General features: G+C 41.9%; 1 protein-coding gene across 3 annotated transcripts in view; it reads right to left on the bottom strand.

Annotated features, from left to right (window-relative positions):
- UBE2Q2 (ubiquitin conjugating enzyme E2 Q2) overlaps positions 1-24237 on the bottom strand; it is an 80182-nt gene that overhangs the window by 15509 nt on the left and 40436 nt on the right. For all 3 annotated transcript variants that reach the window (XM_073303527.2, XM_073303530.2, XM_073303528.2), the window contains 3 exons: positions 22306-22362; positions 19561-19701; positions 1156-1240 (listed from right to left, as the gene is read on the bottom strand). In XM_073303527.2, the coding sequence (XP_073159628.1) occupies positions 1156-1240; positions 19561-19701; positions 22306-22362 (283 nt within the window). The remainder of the gene's footprint in view (positions 1-1155; positions 1241-19560; positions 19702-22305; positions 22363-24237) is intronic.

The raw sequence follows: 24237 nt of genomic DNA on the forward strand, positions 1-24237 counted from the left end.
AGGTCAGGCACATTAGAATGAGAAAATTGGCACAGTAACTCAAAATAGGACAGGTAAAATGCAGAGAAGGCCTTTAGACAAATCAGAGCAGCAATCATTCTTTTTAATTTACTTGAGAACAAGGCCTCCTATCCTGACAGCTAGGATAGGCATTTTCCTATCAGATAAACAAATCTGAAGACTTTTGATCAGGAATTCCCCCTATTCCCACCCTGATCTGTACCTGTATTCTTGTCCCTTGTGTGAACAAGAAATAAGACATTAGGCTGAGCCAGTATGGCTATGTTCTGCTCACAAAGTTGCAGCAGATCAATCTACTATAACAACTATATTACAAAACTTCTACTCGCTACAGAAAGTGACCGGACAACACAATCCACTCACCCCACTGCTCTGCTATTTCAGGCAATTTCTATATACGGCGCAAAGAGGATAGTCAGCCTTTATCTGACTAAGCTAATCTATTAGGGTAAACAAACACTTGTTTACAAAATAAACATACAACCATGGTTTTTCAATAGTTTCGGTAGTTGAAAGGGCAGGGCATGTATTTGCAACACCGTATGCATACAGAATCTGAGTATCAGTGTGTGTTAAAGGAGAACGGATAGATAAAAATATGGCTTAGACTAAATCTCACTTATTGCATACAATAGCAAAGGGCTGTTGAATCAAGTGCAATCCCTTGTGGCAGGAATACTTAAACTGCTTCAAATGTAACATGCAGTACCACATGACCAGAACAGGACTGCAAGATTTTTGCCCTATGTACCTGGCATGGGAGGACTAGATCCCAAGAAATGCTGAAAAACACCCCACAATTCCCACTAAAGTCAATGTGATCTGTGGTGTTCAGCATCACCTCCAGACAGCACTCACACAGTTATATTAATGCTACTACTGTTAATGTGACATTTTATGTAGTAAAGAAGCCAGGTCAGAAAAATATAAAAGCCAGAAAAAAGAAATTTTACAGGTGGAATGCTTAAAGAAAATTCAAGCAATTCAACTTCAAAATCTGAAGCTAAGATTAAAAAAAAAAATGCACATAATGAAATAAAGTACAAAACAAACAGCTATTAGCAGAAGATATTTACCAAGAAATAAAAAGCTTCTGCATTGTATTTCTAAAGAGAGAAATGTAGAGCACCTTACCTGTTTTATAACTCTGTGATCTGTATATATCCCTGAGCTCTTTCATAAGTCGATCTGAAGCCTGGACTGACCCAGACACTGCACCCTAAAATTAAAAAAAACAGGCAACAGTTAACAGCTTCATTTGTATTATTGATGCTTAAAAAAAAAAAATCTGTGTACTCGTAAAGTCTATGCAACTCTATTAAGGTACCACAAAATGGTAGAGTATATTAATTTCACAGACCTAGCATTCAAGCAAGTTGAGAAGACAAGTACCTATGTAGTCAGAATCCCCAAGTCAGTCCCACAATCCTAGTTTAGCAACATTTCACATACTGAATAGTATGATACATTGTATTTACATTTAACAAAGAAAACAGCAATTCAAAGAATATATACACGTGACAATGCTTTAGGTAAGTGCAAAAGATTGCTACAATAAATTTAAGGAAAAAGCCCAAGTTCCTATAATGTAGTGCAGGTAGAGTGGCTGCAATCCAGTGGTGCTTAGGAACTGTGCAGCCACAGCATCTTCAAAATGCGTACTAGCTTTAAAGGGCAAACAAAAATACTAATGCTTCTACAAAAAGTTGCTGGCTTTAAATGTCTCTCTTTTTGTACACGTAGCTTGTTTTCAAATCTTATAGAAAAACTAGCCACATGTCTAAATACCCCTGGACCTCTGAGAGTATGAGTTCTGATCATGACGTGCAGGAAATTATCTTTCCCCTTTTTCCCACTGACAAGTTCTTATAACTCAAGTGAACTGATTTTGCTCAGAGTTCTAAAAGGAATTAATCTTTGATTCAAGATCAAGCACTGAAAATTTCTGCACAAAAAGAATTCTGAAGTTTATGAACAACTAAGAGAAGAGGCCACCCCACCAAATGTTGTCTGTTATAGTGAGGCAATGTAGTAGAAGCTGTATACGCACATGTGCACGTTGTGCTGAAGTGCAGTTCATAAAATAAAGTAAAAGCAGTTTTCTGTGGTTTAAGTGCTCTTCCTTTTCTCAATTAGTTGTTTTTCTGTCCTCCTTCCACCAATGTTTACCCAGAAAAACGTGAAGTTGGTTTTTTGCACCCAATTTTCACCCATTTTTAAAAAATTTGTAACAAACACCAATCAATTCCAAGGAAATCATAAAGACCAAAAACAAAGGGCTTTGGCCTATACATAGGCTTGGCAGAATACAATTTTTATTTTATAATTTCAATGGATATCAATATTTATTTTTAAGCACTTTTTTCTATTTTTATCTATTTAAAATGTTCACAGTTGTGGGAAATTATGGGGGGAGCGGGAATAACGGTCAGCCCCCATTGTTCTGTGACAGTAGATGTTGAAATTAAAAAAGTTAAAGCTTTATCATTGTTAAAAACACACACGATCTGTCAACATCACATGCCAATATATACAAACTATATTATATCCTTAAATCAATCAATAAGTTCTTAAGCATTTTTTTTTAAATACTCTGCCTATCTGTAAATTTCTTTTATTAATGGGAATATATTTTGTGGGTTTGTGTGTACAGTGAAATATACTGATAATCTAATCCTTCTAAGCCTACCTATACAGTATACCAGTAAAGCACTCCTAGTGTAGACAGGGCTCTTGTCTTTCAACCCAATCTATTATATTGTACCAGTGAACACATCAGATGAAGAAAATGCAGGGGCTCTGTAAAATTTTCCATAAAATTTAACTGTTATTAATTCCCCTTTTCTGAAGTAATCAGCTCCATAGAAAAGGACTGCTAAAATTATGCAAAAAGTGTATCGTATTATTGCTCACTTCAGACACACAGGAATGACATTTCAGATTCTTGTCTATATTTATGAACCGATACCTCATTCAAACTCCTCAAACTTAAAAACATTCAATTCTTGTTTCCCACTGAATCCACGTTATTTGTTCTGTACAGAAAGGGCTTATTTTTTGGATGTTTACAGGGAACCAGGGCTGGATTAACTTTTTGTGGGCCCAGCGCCAAACATATTTGTGGGTCCCCTTGGGGAAGGAATGGGCCAGGGGCAAGAGCACAACGGGCAGGGTGGATTTGATTTAAATCAATTTAAATCACTATTCAGGAAGACTATTTAATCATGGTTTTCTACATAAGAACACATTCTTATTGGTTGTTATAACCTTAATACATATTCTTCACAACTCTCAGATAGATGTAGGTTTCATTTTTAGAAGGTACACACTATATATTTTTAAACAGTGATTTATTTTGAAAACTTTTCAGATGAGTTTTATAGCTATATCAGAAAATGAATGATTGTTTGGTTATTTCATTTACCAAAGATAATTGAAACAGATATTTATGAAGTCATTGGGAGGTGAACTATCTCCAATTCAACAGGTTAATCATTAATACTTGGAGGATTTACTTGCCAGGCTGTATTAGGAGGAGAACATCACCAGACAGACATTTAAATTGTTTTATTTAACTAAAACAACAACATTAAGTATTCTGGATTTTTTTCTGCAACAGCAAACATAATATTTTAACAAAAAAGCATATGTTCCTCCCTTCTCACATTTATCTCCAGACTTCTTCTCCTTGTCCAGATCTATTTCGCCCCCAACAATCTTCTATTCATTGAACTTTTTGAAACTTTTCACTTTTAAAGAGAGGTAAGGGATTGACTGTGTACACAAATTTGCAGAGGGACAATAGAGTTGAGGTCTGTTGTTTCTTACCTCTATATTAATTAAATTTATTTGTTTTAAAACATTTTCCTGTTAACAAGCATGTTACCTCTGGAGACAAATTGACAGTTTGAGAATTGCAAAACTAAGCATCTCTGATGGTATCTTCTAGACTGAGCACTGAGTCCCATTAGGTAGATAGAAAGATTAACCTAAATAATCTATACAGAAGCCTGTGGAACCCCATAAGATTGGGTCCCTGATCCATGAACTATAAGAACTCATTTACAAAACTTTTCTTAAACATTACATAAATATATTGTCTCATACTATAGAATTAGAATTTATAATCCCTATTCCATGAGATATAATGCATCTTAATTAAAACTATCTTCAGATAGGTTTTTGAGGGAAAAACCGATTTAAATAAAAAAAATTAAAAATCTATTTTTTTTTTAAAAGAAGTCATTGATTTTTATCCACCCTGACAGCAGGGCATGGTGTGGGGGTAGGATTGGTCCCCAGCTGGAGCGAGGCAGGGACTAGGGGCAAGATGAGCCCAGTGGGGCATGGGGGGCGGAGGGGGGGATTAGTCCTGCTGACTCGAGCAAGGCAGGGGCCGGGGGCAAAAAGCACAGCGGGGCAGGACCTAGGGTTGGTCCCTGGAGCAAGGGAGGGGCAAGCACAGCAGGACTAGGGAGGAGGTAAACAGGATCCCCCCTGTCCCCGCCCACATAGAGTAGGTATTGACCTTCTCCCTGGTTCTAGCCCATTCTCTTTGTCTGTCTCTGCACTAAACTGAGGGTGGGGGTGCACTGAGCACAGGGCTAGGGGTGTAGAGTCTGGGAGGGAGTTAGGGTGCAGAAGCAGGCTGGGGGTTGGGGTGCAGGGTCTGGCTAGGAGCTAGGGTGAGGGTTGGGGTGCAGGGTTGGGGCAGGAATTGGGGTGTGGAGTGCTTACCTGAGGCAGCTCCCGTTTGGTGCGAGGGGTGAAGGTTGGAATGTGGGGTGGGGGGGTGCAGGAGCTCCCGTTTGGTGCTCAGGGTAGGGATGCAGGAGTCAGGATGGGGGGGGTTGGAGGGCACGGGGGGGTGTGAGGGGGTGCAGGAGTCAGGGCAGGGTGGGTGTCGGGAGGTGCAGGAGTCAGGGCAGAGGGCTGGGGGTGTGGGGGTGCTCCCAGCCCACTGCCTTGAGCGGCTCACAACAGGGGGCTGGCGGGGGTATGCCCTGATTCCACCCCCTTCCAAGGCCCCGTCCCCGCTTCTTTTCTGCCTCCTTCCCCAAGCAGCGAGCACGCAGCCGCTCGGCTCCGCTCCTCCCCCTCCCTCGCAAGGGTGATTAGTTGTTCAGCAGCAGTGAGAGGGAGGGAGGGAGGCAGGCAGGCAGGAACATAGCATGCTGGGGAAAGAGGCAGGGGAGGGGGAGCTTGGCTGCCAGCGGAGCCTACCCTGCAGCAGGTGCTGGCAACACCAAGCTTCTGCCCCCTGCCCGCGCAGGAGAGAGCAGGGGGCGGAGAAGAGCAGGCCGGGCCGGGCACCCTTGCACCTTGGGCCCAGTGCCATGGTAAATCTGGTACTGCAGGGAACCCAGGAAATTGGGGAGAACCCCTTACATTAAATGTTAGATGAGTCTGGATATATAAATCTCTAATGATGAGAAAAGTATGTACCTCTTTATGCAGCTACGGTAAACTCAACTGTGTACTTCAGAGGGATTTTTCACCACTATTCAGTGAATTAAAAAAAAAAAAAAAAAAAGATTGGGACTTATTTAGATGCCTCTTCCTGAAACTGAACATAAAAGTGGGGGGACAGGAAATAAAATGTTGTTTCAGTCAATTTATATTTCCATTAATGAGAGCCAAGCATACAGGCACACCTTTCAGTTTATCAGCAGCTGAACTCAGAGCAGCAGAAGTCTGAAGGAGTCTGATGGGATATATTTCCTCTAGGAAACTGGCGGCTACCTAAAACTGAGAGAAATTAACGATGTTTGAAGATCCAGAGGATGTGGGGGAAAGGAATAATGGTTGTGATGTTTCACTCCATATTCTTTATGAAAATATTCTTATGATATGAATATGACATAACATATACTTTATGCAGTATGGGTCTTGTAAGGTATCACTAGAAAGGTTATGATATACTGAATGTGATTATCCAATTTGTATGAATGTATCATTTCTGTATCTAAAGTTAGAAATATGGACTATTTCAACTGGGTGTGTATTGGGAAGACACCCACCAGATGACAGGCCATCAAATTTGATGAGCCATCAGGAAGGAACAACAAAACCATGAAGATACTAATCTCTCCCCATCCTGGGAGGCATCCGAGGACAACTGTGACACTACAAGGCCAGGTGGTCTTGTCACCTGATATTAAAACATTACCTGGGACTTTTTGTAACTTTCCACTGGAAGGGAAGGGTGGAGGGAGAGGGTCAAGTTTGGGAAACAAAGGATTCCCACCTTACATAAATCCTATTTAAGGGTGGGGAGAAAGTCAAACGGGACTTCTCCTCTCCATGGCCTGTCTGCCCAAGAAGAGAGACTGCTAAAACTACCTGCAGGGAAGGCAGGGGGGAGGCCAGACTGAGACGGGATCAGTCTGAAAAGAAATATAACTGAAACTCTGAACCACAGAAACTTTGCAAGCTGCCTAAAATAATATTTAGGGTAAGAAATGACATTTTGTAAACTGTTTCTTAAGTATATTGAGCTTATCTTGCGTACTTTGTTTTATTTGTTCAGTAATCTGCTTTGTTCTGTCTGTTCTCTTATATTCACTTAAAATTCATTGTTTGTAATTAATAAATGTGTTTTGTTTATTATTTAACCCAGTTTCTGTAATTTCTAACTGGGGGGCAAGAAGTCATGCACATCTCTCTTCACACTGGGGAAGATGGCAAATTTTATGAGCTTGCGCTGTACAAATATTTCTATACGGTGCAAGACAGTAGTATTTTGGGTTTGTCTCCCAAAAGGGGTGGACACATGCATGCAGGGGGAAACATTTCACACAGAGCTGACTTCAGTCTGTGTCTGCAGCGGGGTGTGGCCCTACCAGATCTGCCCCGCAGGCTGTAGTTTGCCCTCGCCTGGTGTCAAGGCTAGAATACATGCAAACGTAGTCAGGATAAATATGTAAAAATCAAACTTTAAATGTCTTTAAACTTTTAAATGATAACCAGAATTCAAAGCAAAACCTAGAAAAGGAGGAACTTCATGTTTACCTAGCACTCCACTTGAGACTAATTTATTATCAGCATAAAACACATCCACGTACTGTAAAGTTATGGATTTTAACATATTCAGTATTTTCCTGTACTTGAGTGGTCCAAAATGCTGGTGAAAAATCAGGATAAACCAAACAGCTTTGTAAAATCCAGCTTTTCCAGTAATAAGAAAGGTAAAAATCAAACCCAAAGGGCTTATGGATGGCAAAACATTCCTACCATAAATGCAGAGAGCTAGTAACACTCCTGTGTGTGGAACAAGCTACACTACCAAAAATACTGGGAGCTCTTGCTAGCACTGCTATGTCAGTCAGGGATCACAGCTCTTCCCAGCCCTGAAAGACACAGCTCTGCAAACAGAAGTCCAAAGCGTAGACCTGCCAAAGGATATTACTCTTGGACCATCCATCTTAGTATTCCATTGGATCTGAATACACAAACTGAAATTCCACTTGTTTTTCTTAATACATAGGACTTGTGAAATATGGTCTGCAATCAGGCATGTAGACAGATGCTCCTTTGAAGCTCTGTCTCCTTTCATTTGGTATGCAAAGGTACACAAATAAGGAGGCAATACTACAAAGGAACCATGGTTCATTGTCCAGTTAAAAAGGGTCTTTTCCAACTCCTCCTTCCCCCTTAGAAATACCCTCCTCTTCTGGTCACCCATAGGGGAAGGGCGCAAATCCCTCTGCTGACCTGGTCAGACCCTCCCTGTTTCCTAGGTGGACCAGGTAAACCTTGTGTGTGCATGGTGGAGGGGGGAGCCTTTACCCTGGCAACTGACTACTTGTTTCCATTAAGCCAGACAAAGAGCCCACCTCTTAATATGCAATGGGGGTATTCTGCAGTAGCCTTTGCCTCACTAGTTAACGTAACTGGGCAGAGAAGAGGGTTTTATTGCTGTCTAGCAGTTGCACATGGATGGAACTTTAAAGATACTCACTAGAGATTCCATATAAAAGCTGTATTAGATGAAAGTTCAGACTGCAAAATGAAGCACTGAAGGCTGTAAATGCAAAGTTAAGGTTGTCCGTGCAACCAGAACTCACAAGGGGACAGAGTTATGATACAGGATTGTGTGGTTTAACAGGTGTGGATTCAGAGAAGCACAACCTCACGTGCTGCAGAATAGGAACGATATATAGTGAATGAGAGGGATCATCAGGATCCTTGCCTCATGAAGTGCAGCGTCCATATAGGCCACACACTGAATGAGACAGCTTTTTCATATTTATCCTTTATCTTCCAAGAGTACAATCTAACTATAATCTTTAAGGTGATTTTTCTTTAGAGCATCTCAGTTCTGTAATGTTCCTTTTTAAGATGTGTGCAGAGACATGAACAGGAAGAGAAGGAACAAAAAACACCTGGCCATTTAATATTTAAGTGACAGTTGTTGAAGTTTGGGTGTCTTGAAGTTTACACAGGCAAGGTAAGCTAAGCCCTGGTCTACACTAGGACTTTAGGTCGAATTTAGCAGCGTTAAATCGATGTAAACCTGCACCCGTCCAAACGATGAAGCCCTTTATTTCGACTTAAAGGGCTCTTAAAATCGATTTCCTTACTCCACCCCTGACAAGTGGATTAGCGCTTAAATCGGCCTTGCCGGGTCGAATTTGGGGTACTGTGGACACAGTTCAAACGGTATTGGCTTCCGGGAGCTATCCCAGAGTGCTCCATTGTGACCGCTCTGGACAGCGCTCTCAACTCAGATGCACTGGCCAGGTAGACAGGAAAAGAACTGCGAACTTTTGAATCTCATTTCCTGTTTGGCCAGCGTGGCAAGCTGCAGGTGACCATGCAGAGCTCATCAGCAGAGGTGACCATGATGGAGTCCCAGAATCGCAAAACGGCTCCAGCGTGGACTGAACAGGAGGTACGGGATCTGATCGCTATATGGGGAGAGGAATCCGTGCTATCAGAACTCCGTTCCAGTTTTCGAAATGCCAAAACCTTTGTCAAAATCTCCCAGGGCATGAAGGACAGAGGCCATAACAGAGACCCGAAGCAGTGCCGCGTGAAACTTAAGGAGCTGAGGCAAGCCTACCAGAAAACCAGAGAGGCGAATGGCTGCTCCGGGTCAGAGCCCCAAACATGCCGCTTCTATGATGAGCTGCATGCCATTTTAGGGGGTTCAGCCACCACTACCCCAGCCATGTTGTTTGACTCCTTCAATGGAGATGGAGGCAACACGGATGCAGGTTTTGGGAACAAAGAAGATGATGATGATGAGATTGTAGATGGCTCACAGCAAGCAAGTGGAGAAACCGCTTTTCCCGACAGCCAGGAACGGTTTCTCACCCTGGACCTGGAGCCAGTACCCCCCGAACCCACCCAAGGCTGCCTCCTAGACCCAGCAGGCGGAGAAGGGACCTCCGGTGAGTGTACCTTTTAAAATACTATACATGGTTTAAAAGCAAACATGTGAAAGGATTACTTTGCCCTGGCATTCGCAGCTCTCCTGGATGTACTCCCAAAGCCTTTGCAAAAGGTTTCTGGGGAGGGCAGCCTTATTGCGTCCTTCATGGCAGGACACTTTACCACTCCAGGCCAGTAACACGTACTCGGGAATCATTGTACAACAAAGCATTGCAGTGTGTGTTTGCTGGCGTTCAAACAACATCCGTTCTTTATCTCTCTGTGTTATCCTCAGGAGAGTGAGATATCATTCATGGTCTCCTGGTTGAAATAGGGTGCTTTTCTTCAGGGGACACTTAGAGGAGCCCGTTCCTGCTGGGCTGTTTGCCTGTGGCTGAACAGAAATGTTCCCCGCTGTTAGCCACGGGGAGGGGGGAGGGTTGAGGGGGTAGCCACGCGGTGGGGGGAGGCAAAATGCGACCTTGTAACGAAAGCACATGTGCTATGTATGTAATGTTAACAGCAAGGTTTACCCTGAAAGAGTGTAGCCACTGTTTTATAAAATGTGTCTTTTTAAATACCGCTGTCCCTTTTTTTTCCTCCACCAGCTGCATGTATTTCAATGATCACAGGATCCTCTCCTTCCCAGAGGCTAGTGAAGATTAGAAAGAAAAAAAAATGTACTTGTGATGAAATGTTCTCTGAGCTCATGCTGTCCTCCCGCACTGACAGCACAGACGAATGCGTGGAGGCAAATAATGTCAGAGTGCAGGAAAGCACAAAATGACCAGGAGGAGAGGTGGCGGGCTGAAGAGAGTATGTGGCGGGCTGAAGACAGGGCTGAAGCTCAAATGTGGCGGCAGCGTGATGAGAGGAGGCAGGATTCAATGCTGAGGCTGCTGGAGGACCAAACCAGTATGCTCCAGTGTATGGCTGAGCTGCAGTAAAGGCAGCTGGAGCACAGACTGCCACTACAGCCCCTGTGTAACCAACCGCCCTCCTCCCCAAGTTCCATAGCCTCCACACCCAGATGCCCAAGAACGCAGTGGGGGGCCACCGGCCAACCAGCCACTCTGCCACAGAGGATTGCCCCAAAAAAAGAAAGCTGGCATTCAATAAATTTTAAAGTTGTAAACTTTCAAAGTGCTGTGTGGCATTTTCCTTCCCTCCTCCACCACCCCTCCTGGGCTACCTTGGTAGTCATCCCCCTATTTGTGTGATGAATGAATAAAGAATGCATGAATGTGAAGCAACAATGACTTTATTGCCTCTGCAAGCAATGATCGAAGGAGGAGGGGAGGGTGGTTAGCTTACAGGGAAGTAGAGTGAACCAAGGGGCGGGGGGGAGGGGGGGTTCATCAAGGAGAAACAAAGAACTTTCACACCGTAGCCTGGCCAGTCATGAAACTGGTTTTCAAAGCTTCTCTGATGCGTACCGTGCCCTCCTGTGCTCTTCTAACCGCCCTGGTATCTGGCTGCGCGTAACCAGCAGCCAGGCGATTTGCCTCAACCTCCCACCCCGCCATAAACGTCTCCCCCTTACTTTCACAGATATTGTGGAGCCCACAGCAAGCAGTAACAACAGTGGGAATATTGGTTTCGCTGAGGTCTAAGCGAGTCAGTAAACTGCGCCAGCGCGCCTTTAAACGTCCAAATGCATATTCTACCACCATTCTGCACTTGCTCAGCCTGTAGTTGAACAGCTCCTGACTACTGTCCAGGCTGCCTGTGTACGGCTTCATGAGCCATGGCATTAAGGGGTAAGCTGGGTCCCCAAGGATACATATAGGCATTTCAACGTCCCCAACAGTTATTTTCTGGTCTGGGAATAAAGTCCCTTCCTGCAGCTTTTGAAACAGACCAGAGTTCCTGAAGATGCGAGCGTCTTGCACCTTTCCCGGCCATCCCATGTTGATGTTGGTGAAACGTCCCTTGTGATCCATCAGAGCTTGCAGCTCTATTGAAAAGTACCCCTTGCAGTTTATGTACTCGGCGGCTTGGTGCTCCGGTGCCAAGATAGGGATATGGGTTCCGTCTATGGCCCCACCAGAGTTAGGGAATCCCATTGCAGCAAAGCCATCCACTATGACCTGCACATTTCCCAGGGTCACTACCCTTGATATCAGCAGATCTTTGATTGCGTGGACTACTTGCATCACAGCAGCCCCCACAGTAGATTTGCCCACTCCAAATTGATTCCCAACTGACCGGTAGCTGTCTGGCGTTGCAAGCTTCCACAGGGCTATCGCCACTCGCTTCTCAACTGTGAGGGCTGCTCTCATCTTGGTATTCATGCGCTTCAGGGCAGGGGAAAGCAAGTCACAAAGTTCCATGGAAGTGCCCTAAAGCATGCGAAAGTTTCGCAGCCACTGGGAGTCGTCCCAGACCTGCAACACTATGCGGTCCCACCAGTCTGTGCTTGTTTCCAGAGCCCAGAATCGGCGTTCCACAGCATGAACCTGTCCCATTAGCACCATGATGCATGCACTGGCAGGGCCCATGCTTTCAGAGAAATCTGTGTCCATGTCCTGATCACTCACGTGACCACGCTGACGTCACCTCCTCGCCCGGTATCGCTCTGCCAGGTTCTGGTGCTGCATATACTGTTGGATAATGCGTGTGGTGTTTAATGTGCTCCTAATTGCCAAAGCGAGCTGAGCAGCCTCCATGCTTGCCTTGGTATGGCGTCCGCACAGAAAAAAGGCGCGGAACGATGGTCTGCCGTTGCTCTGACGGAGGGAGGGGCGACTGACGACATGGCTTACAGGGTTGGCTTCAGGGAGCTAAAATCAACAAAGGGGGTGTCTTTACATCAAGGAGTATTTCAGGCAGGACTTCACAGAGGGTTCCAATAAGAAATGGTGCACCTAAGTTATTGTTCTTATTGGAACAAGGAGGTTAGTCTGGCCTCTGATTGATACAGGGCTAGATTTACCTCGCTGCACCTTCTCTGTGAGTGACTGCAGTGTGACCTAGAGGAATGAGTCCCCTAGACAGGGGTGGGGGGGAAGCAAATGAGTACAAAACAAATCTGGTCTATTTCTTGTTTTGATCCACTCCATCTATCTTTTAGATCTTTGGCTGGCAGCAGACGGTGCAGAAGGACTGCATGCCATCCACATCTCATGGCTGCCTGGCAGAAGATGATGCAATAGGACTGCTAGCAATCCGTATCGCCTGCCTGCTCACCATAAGACGGTTCAATAGGACTAACTGCAGGACTAAAGAGAATGACCTGGTCAAGTCACTCCAAATTTAGTCCCTGCGCCCATGTCTGGCCAGGCGCTCCTGGCCGACATGGCCAGGAGCACCTCGGACACGACGATGACGGCTACCAGTCGTACTGTACCGTCTGCTGCCACAAGGCAAGGGGTTGATGCTGCTGTGTAGCAATGCAGTGCCACGTCTGCCAGCACCCAAGAGACATAGGGTGACGGTTACCTGAGCGGGCTCCATGCTTGCCGTGGTATGGCGTCTGCACAGGTAACTCAGGAAAAAAGGCGCGAAACGATTGTCTGCCCTTGCTTTCATGGAGGGAGGGAGGGAACGGGGGCCAGACGATATGTACCCAGAACCACCCGCGACAATGTTTTAGCCCCATCAGGCATTGGGATCTCAACCCAGAATTCCAATGGGCAGCGGAGACTGCGGGAACTGTGGGATAGCTACCCACAGTGCAACACTCCGGAAGTCGACTCTAGCCTCAGTACTGTGGAAGCACTCAGCCGAGCTAATGCACTTAGAGCATTTTCTGTGGGGACACACACACTCGAATATATAAAACCAATTTCTAAAAAACCGACTTCTATAAATTCGACCTTATTCCGTAGTGTAGACATACCCCAAGAGTATGATCTTTTAAAGAGTTGCTTAATTAAGCTTTGCTTGTTCAGAAATCAGAAGACGTTAGGTCAGGTGGACATGGTACAAAGCAAGAGTGTTATAGCATGTGGCACTGCTGTTGCTCTTTGCAAATGAGATACTGTTGCAACAAGAGGAACTGGAATTGGTCACATATGAGCACGTTTGATATAGTTGGTATAACGGAAACCGGGGGGGGGGGGGTATGATTCCCATGATTGAAATGTTAAAAATCAATGGTTAGAACCTATTTAGGAAGGATCGAGTGGGCAAAAGAGGAAGGGAGTGGCCTTCTATGTCAAAAATGGCAATACCTGTTTCCAAGTGAGTCACTGATCACTTGGAATAAAGTGATCTTGAACGCTTATGCATCAATGTCCTAACAGATAAAATCCAAGATGGGGTATTAGCTGGTGTCTGCCTCAGACCTCAGATCACACCAGAGAACAGGAATACCAACACTAGTGTATCTAGAACATCTGGGAAAGAAAGCTGCATGATCATGGGGGACTTCAATTTGAGTTACACATGCTGGAAGTCTCATGTTGGCAGTACTCAAACATCCTTGGAATTTCTAAATACTATATGACAATTTCCTAACTCAAGAAGTGTTGCATCCAGCACAATGGAATTCTACATTAGATCTCATCTACACAGATAAAAAGGAACTGACCACAGAACTAAAAATTAATGGTAGCTTAGGTACAAGTGATCATTACTTGATTACATTTATCATGTGCAAAGATAATAAAGTCCAGAACAGTGATATACAGATAGATAGTTCGTATTCTAAAAGGGCCAATTTCACAAAGCTGAAAACAAAGGGATGGAGAATGTAATCAGAAAAATGTGAACGATCATTGGAAATTGTTTAAGAGTACTTCACTAGATGCCAAAAAAGCCACAATCAAGGAAGGAGGTCATACTGGTTAAAAACCAATCTGGTTGGGGGGGGGGGGGGGGGAAGCGAAGGTAGCTATATAAAATAATATATCAAAACAAGTAGAAGAAAACGGAAGTTGATAGTAATGAATATAAATCAGAAGCTAGGAATTGTAGAACAATTGATAAGAGCAGCAAAGGGACAAGGAGAAATCTATGGTCAGAAGAGTTAAGGACAATAAAGATTTTTTTTTTAAGTATACACAGGAACAAAAAAAATAAAAATCATAAGAATGATATCATCCACTACTAGATGATTAGGGTACAATTACAAATAAGTGCAGAAAAGGGAGACGTTCAATAAATATGTCCACTATATGTAAATGATGGTTTCTCTGTATCTTGAGGTCTTTAAATCATGATTTGAGGACTTCAGTAACTCAGCCAGAGGTTAGGGGTCTATTACAGGGGTGGGTCGGTGAGGAGGTCAGACTAGATGATCTGATCTTAAAGTTATGAGTCTGTGTAGTGATATAAAGTGGATGACACTTTCCATTCCACTAGTATCTCAGGAAGTTGTTAAACAGCAGCTACTAAAGTTAGACAGTTTAAAAATCAGCAGATCCAGATCATCAGCTTTTTCAATACTCTTGCATGCAAGTTGAGGAGCTTGCTTGGACCATTAATGCCGATTTTCAGTAAGTTCCAGAAGACTTGAAGAAATCTAATGTTGGGGAAACCGGATGACCCAAGTAATTATAGGCCTGTCAATCTGACATCAATGCTGGGCAAGATAAAGGAGTGGCTGATACAGGACTTTATTAATACAGAATTAAAGGAAGGTGATATAATTAATGCCCATCAACGTGGGTTTATGGAAACTAGATCTGGTCAAACTCGCTTGTTATCTTTTTTAGGATATTACACATTTGGGTGATAAAAGCAATAGTATTAATGAAACCTACTTAGATTTGTGCAAGGCATTGACTTGGTACCACGACATTTGATTAAAAGACTATAACTATATAAAATTAACATGGCACATATTAACGGGATTAAAAACTGGCAGCTGCTAGATTTCAAAATGTAACTGTAAACAGGGAATCATCGAACAGGTGTGCTTCTAGTGGGGTCCCACAAGGACTGGTTTTCAGCCCCATAACATTTAACATTTTTATCCATTACAAAACAAAGTCACTAATAAAGTTTGCAGATTACACAAAAATTGGGGAGTAGTAAATAATTAAGAGGACAGGGCACTGATACAAAGCAATCTAGATCACTTGGTATGCTGGGCACAAAACCAATATGCATCTTAATATGGCTAAATATAAATGCATACATCTAGGAACAAAGAATTTAGGACATATTTACACAATGGGGGACTATCCCGGAAAGCAGTGACTCTGAAAAAGATTGAGGTCATGGTGAACAAACAACTGAACACAAGCTCCCAGCAGGACACTGTGACCAAAAAGAACTAATGCAATCCTTGAATGCATGAACACGGGAAACTCTAGCAGCAGTAGAGAGGTTATTTAACCTCTATATTATATACTGTGTCCAGTTCTGGTGTCCACAATTCAAGTAGTATGTTAAACAATTGGAGTGGTTTCAGAGAACAGCCATGAGAAAGATGCAAGTATTAGAAAACATGCCTTACAGCGAAAGACTCAAGGAGCTCAAACTATTTTGCTTACAGAGATGGTGAACTGCTAATAGTCTATAAGTACCTCCACAAGGAGCAGATATTAAATATGCTCTCCAATCTAACAGAGAAAGGTACAACATGATCCAATAGCTGGAAGTTGAAGCAAGACAAATTCTGATGGGAAATAAGATGCATTTATTTTTTTAAACAGTGAAGGTAATTAACCACTGGAACAACTTACCAAGGGTTGTTGTGGACTCTCCATCACTGACAATTTTTAAATCAAGACTGAATGTTTCTCTAAAAGATCTGCTCAGGGAATTATTTTGGGGAAGTTCTATGAACTATGTTATAGAGGAGGTCAGACTAGATGATCATGATGGTGATCCCTTCTGGCCTTGGAATCTATTAATCTATGAAAAAGAGCACAAAGCAACCAGTGAAACTCTGGATTCCAATACCCACTAGGTGCTGGTGCTGACTGTCAGAAAGACCTTACTAAATTAAACTGCATAGAACCTTGAAGCATAACAAATATGGGTAGACTGGTACATAGTTTTATTTGGGATCCCAAATAAAACTAGTTGTAGTTATCGTCCGCTTCCTCCTTGTAACATTAAATTATTTCTAATTTGAAGGTTTGATGAGTATTAAAATTTGATTCCTTTTCTAATTCCGTATGTACTTGTTTGTTCTGCAATCCTCTGAAGATAAAGTGAACAGTAATTGTGTAAAACAAGGTAGGAATTTGGGATTTGCCTTTGTGCCTCAATGCACTGGGAGAATTCTCCATCATACTGTACTTTAAGAAAAGAAAGCCTAATGCCAAGGAGTTTAGAGTCAAAGTTCATTTTTTTCTTAGTATGTAGGGCACATTGCACACCATTTTAGAATCAACATTCTGCTATGGTTCCACCTTCTGTTGTCGAGTAGTGTGGCAGTGGACACTAATGCAAGTATGAGATAAATTAATGCAAGTTCTCTTTTGGCTCAGTGGTGGATCTGTAGCTTTCAGATCTCAACTCCGAAGGAACAAAATCCTTTAAGGCATTTAACCAGAACAGGAGCTACTATTTCTGGTGACCCACAAAAATACTGTGGCTCCTTACAGGAGCTGAATACACCATTCTCTGGGCTCAGATGACCTTGTTGATGCTTGTGCATAAAAAGAGTGTGTTGGCATAAGAAAGCTATTATGTAAGTTGAAGCTGCTGTTGTGGAAAAAAAACCCAGCAATGTTCATTTCAGCTCCACAAGAGAGAAAGAGAGAAGAGGAAAGCCAACGTTTGCCAAACGGAAGTACAAAATCTGTAAGGAAAGAAAATTCACAGCTTAACCATAAAGAATAAAATTAACACTATGGGACCTATTTTCAACTCCATTTAATTTCCACAGAAAGTCAGAGTGACTGGATTGTGTCACCTCACACTGTTGTGCAAGTTTTTGTTTTTTTAATTATGATTACTGTACCATCATTATGAGATCATGAATTTTACATATACATATTCCTTTAAGTGATGTCTATCCTGAAGCTCTAAGTGGTTGTACACATTTTTAAAAAGTTATAAAAAAAATAAAATCAAGCTTTAATGGTTAAGTCCTTGGATGGCAAAAGCTGAGTCCAGTTTGACTTTGCTTAATACTGCTTTTTTGCTTCTAGATACTTTCTGCTATTTTTTGCAGTGAGATAGCTGACCTATATATATTTTAAAGACAGAAAGTTAGGGATAACATTCTGAACTGCATAACTTTCCTGACCCAAGAACCTGAACTCAGGGTATGGGAATACAGAAGAATCACTCAACAAAAAGCACAGTCCCCTCCATTCAGCCACCCTATTTCCTTCAATCCACCACCTCAAGAAAAGCACAACTCTCAGAATACTCCACCAGGCTTAACAAATTCAACCAGTGTCAGACTGATGAGGGGACAGGAACAGTTCTAGCTGAGGAACCTTCATGGTGGATACCTTGCAACTGAATCACTCCATTCTGAAAAGCAGAGTGCAGTGTCTCCACTTATTTTAAAGCGTGATGGTACTGAACAGGAAGAAGCAGTCTCAAGTAGCCAGATCCTAAACTATCTAGGGCTTCACAGGTGTCACAGCTTAACAATCGCAAGAAAAGCTTAAAATAGATCTGGATACGTCCCTGGCCCAGCTACTGAGATTGTATTATTGGCTCCAGCCATAAGCAGCACCACTTTTAGTCCAATATTTTCATTCTAGTCAGATGACAGTCTCCAAATACCAATATCTACTGAAATACCAACAGCAAATCAAAGATTGCTTATGAGTGGGACAGTCATGATAAAGATTTAGGGACAACACAGCTGGAGTATGTAGAAGGTCCTCAAAAATCCCACTCAGAAAAGCGTTGAAGAAGATACTATACTGAACCAACTATATTTTGTTTTATAGTAAGCAGGTCATGGTCTCTAATTTAATTTCCATTTCTTTGGCAGGAGTCTTGGTTCCAGGAATAGAAGGTTTCAAAAGCTGTTTTATTTGAATCACCTCAGCTTAAAAATCAAGAAAAAAAATCTTGACTTAAGAGATGTTATGCTAATTTTTAGTAAGAAAAGAAACTCCCCCACAAAAAGAACTGTCTATTTCATTAACAGGTCATATAATTCCCTCCCACAATGAACCTGTGGGAGATGGAAGATAATTTGGCAGACAGTGTGATTTGCTACATGAAGTTCCCCAAACCTCTGAGGAGAGGACAGATGCTACAAGGCTAAGCAGTGCTTTCACTGCTATATTTTCTGGAGTTATTTCTGCTGGCTTTCCAAAGGATGATACTGTAGATCACAACTGCTCCCAGTTCTGCCTCCTGAAAGTGATACCTACAACACTAACACCTCAACTGCAGTGAGATTTCCACCATCAGAAAGAAGGAAGGTGTTTTGCAGCCTACAGCTTGCCTTCTGCGCTTATCAAATAGATTTTGCTAGTAGTCAAGCTTCTTTGATATACTCTGTGCCAAAGTGAAGAGGGTGATAGGACTCAACCTTTTCTTCAATTTTTAAATAAAGTACATAAATGTGTAAAAAATACTTTAGAAAGTGTAAAACTGCAAGTACTGATTGCATTAGAGATTACTGTACTTTGCCTTTTGTATCTTTAATTGTTCTTAAGAGGTATGAACAACAGCTCTCACCTCACAACCTAGCTGCTTCCTGTTGATTCTGAAGAGAGAACAGTCCTCTTCTCAGAGGAGGCAAGTAGGAGACAGACTAGGGAGAAGGAAAACCAGCTAGCTAGATACCTTTGGCAAGAGACCTAAGAAACGTTACAAAGTGTGAAAAATGGATTTGGTGTAAAAGTTTTTTCACTCTCACCAGTGTGAAAGTCATTTTTCAGATGAAATGCCAGAAATTCTTTAATATCCCTTACAAAACAAATTAAATTTAAATTGGCATTTTCCAGCTCAGATGAAACAGGCACGCCATGGAGCACTTTGAAGTTGTCACAGTGCCTCTTTGGGATCCAGGCTTCTAGCAAAACCCCCTCAGAGTGAAGGAATTTGAGAAGACATTAGGGTAGCGATCAGTTCACTTTGGAGTTTTAGAAGTCTTTACCAAACCAGTTTAACAGAGTTTAGCTTCTCCTCTTAAGTTTCATGGCTTGAGGCTTCTTTTCCCAACACATGGTAAAAGTCAGCTACAACATTTGCATACACAGTAGCAAATTTTATTTGCTAGATACATTGCAGCAGAACCCAGTGCTACATATAAGTGTATTAAGTCCAATACCTAAGTACACTTACATTTAGGTGGTCTTGTCTTTGATTCTTTCTGATTTTTTCTAAAATTGCAAGGTTCTCTTTTTCAATGCCTTCATCCTCAGATTTCTTTCCATCAACAGGCTCTTCTTCCTTCATGTCATAGTGATCTAGATCTTCAATGTCCTACAAAATTGAGGAAAATTCACTGAAACATATGAACTGTAAATCCCAGTTAGCACAAAAGATTGCTCTCCATGCTGGGGCTTGGGGGCATAAATGGTATACTCTGATGAATACCAAATTAGTCATCTTTTGATGCTACTTTTATTTTGCCTAGATTTTGCTATCACCATTAACAGGACATTCTCTTGTAATTTAGGGAGGCTGTGTGATTGTACACAAGGCCCAGACTCGTCTACCCTTCTGCTGGCAGAGACTCTGGTGGCAAAAAGGCAGCATTGCGGGAAGGGGAGGTTGCAGTTTACCAGTCCATTGAAATAGGTAGAAAAACAGGGGTCTAGACCACCTCTGAGGAGCAGAGGGAACGTGACCAGAGAAGCTGGAAATGAACCTGTCTAGAGCATCCTCGACAGAATCTTAAATGCAACTTTCCACTTCCACAGTAGAAACTCAGAAGTTGTAAAACTTTTACTAATCCACATCTGGTGCTTGCCAAACATGGAAGACAGAAAAACAAAATACAATTTGTGTGGGGGGGGGTGGAGGGTGAGAAAACCTGGATTTGTGCTGGAAATGGCCCACCTGATGATCACTTTAGATAAGCTATTACCAGCAGGACAGTGGGGTGGGAGGAGGTATTTTTTCATATTCTCTGTGTATAAATAAAGTCTGCTGCAGTTTCCACGGCATGCATCTGATGAAGTGAGCTGTAGCTCACGAAAGCTCATGCTCAAATAAATTGGTTAGTCTCTAAGGTGCCACAAGTACTCCTTTTCTTTTTGCGAATACAGACTAACACGGTTGTTACTCTGAAAAAAATACATTTAGTTCACTATGTGAAGCTTTCATCTGAAAGAGGCCAGAGGGAGCATCTGCATTACATGGACATTAAAAAGGACAGAGGAGATTATGTCACGGTTGAAGACATTAGACTACAACTCAGATCTGGGTTCAAATCTCAGTTCTACAGTCATTCTGACCTTGGACAAGTCATTTAACTTCTGTGCCTTTAAAAATAGTGGGGATAATACTTCCCTACCTCACAGGGTATTGTGAGGCTAACATAATTATTTGTAAGTTGTTCAAGTACTATGATTATGAGAACCATGCAAATACCTAGATAGGTAAGTTCGTAAGTTACTAAAAAGCAGGATTTGCTCTAGGGTTCTTGTCCAAGTTTTTCCCTCCTGCCACTGTTGTGCTTCATTTGTCCCCCAGATGACATCCTCCTTGCTAAAAGGAGGCTGAATTTCAGTAACGCTGCAAGTATACAGGATGTAACATACTTTGGAATCCTTCAACACAAAATTAAGTGTTATTTACTCAAGAGTCCAGACTGGGAGTATACACCATATGCTGGGAAATCTTGAGGTAGTAAGAGATGACCTGAAAACTAGGAAAGGTTTTGGAAGTGTCTTCACTTACTTGGTGCATTTGACAGCATTTTGTATGCATTTCCCATCTGTGAGATTCTTTCAGATGAGAGCAACATTTTTAAAAGGACATAATCATAAGCAGTGCTACTGGTATAATACCCCAAATTATATGGTTTTAAAAATTGGACTAGATTTCAAATGGATTATGTCCGACACTCATCTGTCTTCAGGGAAGCACTACATTGCTTCTATATAGTGAAGACAACCCTTTTGCCCAGTGTCAATTGTACAGGAAATAGGGGTTTGGTTGAAAGCAAGCAAGTTCTAAGACACTTCTAGAAATGCTCCAACACTAGTCAGTCTGCTTTACCTAGTAGCTGGCCACAGCAGACTCCTTTAGAGTTATTCCATTCCATGAGGTACATGTATTTAGGTTCTTTTTGAAAAAGTTGTATTAATTCTCTATTCCAAAAACAGTTCCCTTGTTGTATTTAATATCCTTTTTATTTAAAATATAAATTTTAAGCCTGAGTAGTTCTTGTCTAATAAAACCTTTATATTGTTTAAACACAGACATTTGTTTCTCTTTGAGCCATTCTAGCATATTATGGAAGTAATTTGAGGTGGGAGTTGCATACATGACGGAGCTTATTAAAATTAGCACCATGTTGCTATACAATCATATTACCCACTTAAAGTTTGGTCTCTGCTGTTTCACACTTTGCTCTACCTCTTCAATATATCTGAAGTTAAGGGTTTGTGGTTTGTTTTTTTTTAATTGTTCAGCTGATTTATGAGAGTTAGTGAACAAATTTGCTCCCAACATGAAGCCTCAGTTTCAACTTGGGAAACCTTTTAAAACATAAACAAAGCCAGTTCATAGACTATTTGAAATAAGGGTTTACAGTGCAAACTTGCTGATATGGCACAAGCTTTTTATATACTGTTGGAACAAACAATGAACAGATGTCCATGTTTCAATATACAAATACCTCATCCTCAGCAGAATACTTTGAGAAACTATATTTTCGTGGATGAAGGGTTATCTGAGAATGTCAGGTAAAACTTCAAAGTTTTTGGTCAACGTTCATACTGCAGCACTTTTCAGAAGGCCATTTTTTGCTAGGAATATGTGCATTTTGTTTACATTAGCAATCAAGGCAAGGATTGTGCAGCCTCTTGAACACAAACATCAGATTTACAATAACAACAATTTCTCAGAAGCACATACTTCACCCATATCTTCTTCCTCCTCCTCCTCTGATGTTACTTCTTCCGTCGTTCCATTCTGGAATATAAAATTAGGTTTCATGAATTGTATGGATTTTTTTTATTTTTTTTTTTTTGCTTAGCATCACAGTAGCAGCTCTGGTATGGCAGGAAAGAAATGCAGTACATATGAAAATTTACATTTACCAAGATTCACACAGGACTGCAGCTTAATCTAAAAGGATCAAACAGAAAGGTGAGGTACACCCAGTTTTATTTACTCCCTTACCAGGAAAAGTGGTAGAGATAGATTTATGTGCAAAGTTCAAGTTAACATGCTGCCATGCCATTATTAGCATAGCTATTGTAACATTAAATCTAACAAAGTGGGAGCTTAAAAAGGATATAATAAAAGGACATCTATTTAAAGACAGTGGTTAACTGTGGTAAACTACTAAAATGAGACAGATAGCTTTCTGAGGTCATGACAGTCATCTCTGTTTTCAGAACATTCAGAGTCCACATGGATCCTATGATGGCCTCAATTAAGTCATGAGCTAACTAAAATCTGTTTACTTCTATAGTAAATATGAATTGTGCAACAATTATTATAAAATACTGACTATGCGGTTTAGTTCAAATTTTTAATGAATTGTCACATATTATATGGAACAGCAAGTTGAATCAATTCTTCAGTAATTTGCTGCAGATTATCTCAGGTTTGCCTCCAGTTTGCTGGTGTAACCAGAACTGTTCAGTGAAACTACTTCCTTTTATGATGATCTAGTCACTTACAAGTCCATCTCAGAGTGGAGTTTCCTTTTCCTTGTGTGTAACTGGGGAAAGACAGATATACTATACAACTATAATCTTGCTCATCTTTAGTCACATTCCAGTTTAGTCATTACTATAAGTTATGTTACCACATGACAACCATCTGCTGTTCTAGAGGAGTTTAGAAGCCATGTTATCTTAATACATACAAATAAAAGGAATATTCTCAGAGCCGATTACATATACTTAGGGCTCTAACAAAATTTACAGCCATGAAAAATGCATCATGGACCATGAAATCTGGTCTTGTGTGCTTTTACCCTACACCAGTGGTTCTCCAACTTTTGTACTGGTGACCCCTTTCACACAGGAAGCCTCTGATTGCGACCCCCCCTTCTAAATTAAAAAAAAACCAAAACATATTTTTATATATTTAACACCATTATAAATTCTGGAGGAAACATGAGATTTGGGTTGGAGGCTGACAGCTCACGACCCCCCATGGAATAACCTCAAGACCCCCTGAGGGGTTCTGACCCCCAGTTTGAGAACCCCTGCCCTACACTATACAGATTTCACAGGGGGAGACCAGGGTTTCTCAAATTGGGGGCCCTGACACAAAAAGGAGGTAAGGGGTGGGGTCCCAAGGATATTTTAGAGGGGGTCGCAGTATTGCCACCCTTATTTCTGCACTGCCTTCAGAGTTGGGCAGCCAGAGAGCAGCGGCTGTTGGCTGGGTGCCCAGCTCTGAAGACAGTATCCTGCCAGCAGCAGCACAGAAGGAAGGGTGGCAATACCATACCGTGCCATCCTTAATTTTACACTGCTGCTGACAGTGGCTCTGCCTTCAGAGCTGGGCTCCTGGCCAGCAGCCACCGCTCTCCAGCTGCCCAGCTCTGAAGGCAGAGCCACTGCCAGCAGCAGTGGTGCAGAAGTAAGGGTAGCTGTACCGCAACCCCTCCTCCCCCTCAATAAACTCGCAAGCCACCCCCCCAAATCCTTTTTGGGTCAGGACTCCTACAATTACAACACCATGAAATTTCATATTTAAATAGCTGAAAACACAAAAGGAGAAAGCCATGTCAGATTTAGGCAAAGGCTCTGTGAGATAGGACCAAGATGTTATCTGCAATACATGGGGAAGTAGAAAAGTGACTCAAGTTGTGTGGGTAAATTATTT

This window comes from Lepidochelys kempii, chromosome 10 (genome assembly GCF_965140285.1).
Source record: "Lepidochelys kempii isolate rLepKem1 chromosome 10, rLepKem1.hap1, whole genome shotgun sequence".
NCBI classification, from domain to species: domain Eukaryota; kingdom Metazoa; phylum Chordata; order Testudines; family Cheloniidae; genus Lepidochelys; species Lepidochelys kempii.